The sequence below is a fragment of the Neofelis nebulosa genome, chromosome 4, assembly GCF_028018385.1.
Source record: "Neofelis nebulosa isolate mNeoNeb1 chromosome 4, mNeoNeb1.pri, whole genome shotgun sequence".
NCBI classification, from domain to species: Eukaryota; Metazoa; Chordata; class Mammalia; order Carnivora; family Felidae; genus Neofelis; species Neofelis nebulosa.
Window position 1 is genome coordinate 11,786,884 of NC_080785.1, and position 2,327 is coordinate 11,789,210.

The 2,327-nt window shown below is 45.0% G+C and overlaps 1 protein-coding gene across 1 annotated transcript; it reads right to left on the minus strand.

The window, feature by feature from the left end:
- Positions 1 to 1,015: 1,015 nt before the first annotated feature.
- Positions 1,016 to 1,951, minus strand: LOC131508363 (olfactory receptor 6B1). The gene has a single exon (XM_058723465.1). The coding sequence runs from the start codon at positions 1,949 to 1,951 to the stop codon at positions 1,016 to 1,018; it is 936 nt and encodes a 311-aa protein (XP_058579448.1).
- Between the last annotated feature and the right edge of the window lie 376 nt (positions 1,952 to 2,327).

Here is a 2,327-nt window from a genome sequence, read left to right on the forward strand (position 1 = left end):
GGCCATCGACAAAACTGTGAACCAAGAATGGGCACATCTATACCCTTCTGTGGGTGTGTGGCACTTCTGATCAGAAAGCCTGCTATTACTAGGAAGAGTATCAGATAAACAAGTAAGACAACTGAGAATCACTGTGGCATAGAATGGAAATCTGCCAAATCCTAAACTTGGACTAGTTGCCTCTATTTGAGATGGCATGCTGAGAGATGACGGCCAGGCGGAGTGAAAGCAGATTGAAGAGGAAGGAGAACATTGAGATCAGAAGAATAGATGACTAACGAGGGTAACATTTCCTTCAACAAATAGTATATTTGATGATATTTATTTATTTCTCACTTATTTTGTGCTCATCTACTAGAGGATACAAATAAACACAGACATACTGTAAATCTAGAAGGGAAATGTGAAATTCATTACCAAGCAACAGTATAAGTTATGTCAGAAGACAAATGATAATTGTATTAGGTATAGTTTGTGCGCAGATAACAGAAAGCACTCTAGCTTTTTGAAGCATAAATGTATGAAATACAGGGAACCAGCTACTTACAAAAAGTGTTGGGGAAACTAAAGGAGCAGTCTCTAGTCTTTACCACCAAGACTGACTCCCCAAACAACATCCAGGATGAGATTGTTGAGGACATTGCTGCCTCTGTCTCAGTTGGGAAGCCATCTCAAATCTGTTGGCCCACAACCCTTCATGCTTGCTAGATCCCCAAACAGCTAACGCCTATGCTGACAACCTGCTCACCCACTTAACACAGTTGGGAATTTAGACACAGTCTCAGAAACCCCATTTTAGGTCTTAGCCAAAAAGGATTCTCTATACAAGGGGTATGACCTTAGACCACAGACCACGTGTGCAGATGCAGACCTCACAACACAGCCAAGCACCTGGGCTGATGGGGATGTGGTGATGTCATGATGAATGATGACATGAGTAGTATCAGTTCAGGCATTAAAGGAGAAAGAATGGAGCGCTGAACCAAATAATTTCTTTCTAATAATTTGTAATTGACTAGTCCAACCGGATAGCTTGGCAATAGGCCAGTTTCTTCAGAGCCTCTTTGACCTCTCTGTTCCTTAGGCAATAAATGAAAGGGTTGAGAGCAGGGGTGACAATGGCATAGAAGATGGAAATTACTTTGTTCATGTTGAAGGCATGTATGGCTCGGGGCCTGGCATACATGAAAATAGTGGCTGAATAAAAGATGGTTACCACCACGAGGTGGGAGGCACAGGTAGAGAATGCTTTCTGCTTTCCGGTGGGCATGCGTAGAACGGTAACCAGGATGCATCCATAGGACAGGACGGTGATAGAGAGGGGGATGAGAAAGATGACCAGTGCCAGGACAAAGTCCACCAGCTCAGCTACAGACATGTCTGTGCAGGAGAGGTTAAGAACTGGAGAGATGTCACAGAAGAAGTGATTGATGACATTGGGGCCACAGAAACTGAGGCGGGAGATGAAGTAGATCTTAGCCAAGGAGATGCCAAAGCCAATGGCCCAGGAGCCAAGAGCCAAGTGGAAGCAGAGCCTGTGGCTCATAATCGTGGGGTAGTGGAGTGGACGGCAGATGGCCACATAACGGTCATAGGCCATGGCCGCAAGGAGCACACATTCTGTGCACATGAGCGCAATGAAGAAGTACAGTTGTATCATGCAGTGAGTGAAGGAGATACTATTGCTCACAGACCAAAAACTAAATAGCAACTTAGGTACCGTCACGGAGATGTACCAGGTCTCCAGGAAAGACAGGTTGGCCAGGAAGAAGTACATAGGCTTGTGCAGTGGCCGGTTCTGTTGCACCAACAAGATGATGACCATATTTTCAGCCACTGTCAGAGCATAGGTGATGAGGAACATCAGGAACACTGCTACTCGCATGGCCCAGCTCCCAGGGAATCCCACAAGAATGAACTTGGTGACCTGAGTCTGGTTCTCCACTTCCATATTAGAGACACAAGACTTAGCTCTCCTGGGGGGGGGGGGGGGCGGGGAGGGAGATCACTTGGTCAGAGTCCATAGTCCAGACAGAATCATCCATCCTTTGCCTTCTCTGATGAGCAATAGTAACATATCATTTATTCATAATACAGTATAGGCTAAGCCATACACTGGGTACATTATGCACTAATGTAATTAAATCTCACATAGCCTCTACACGTTGTTATACCCATTTTACTGACAAAGAAACTGAGTTTTGGAAAGACATTAAGCAACTTCCCAACCTCCCACTGGTAACAAGGCAGGAATCACATTGAAGTCTACGTCTAAAGCCTACACTCTAATATTCTACACTGTCTTCCCATTCAACAGGATCCAGTCT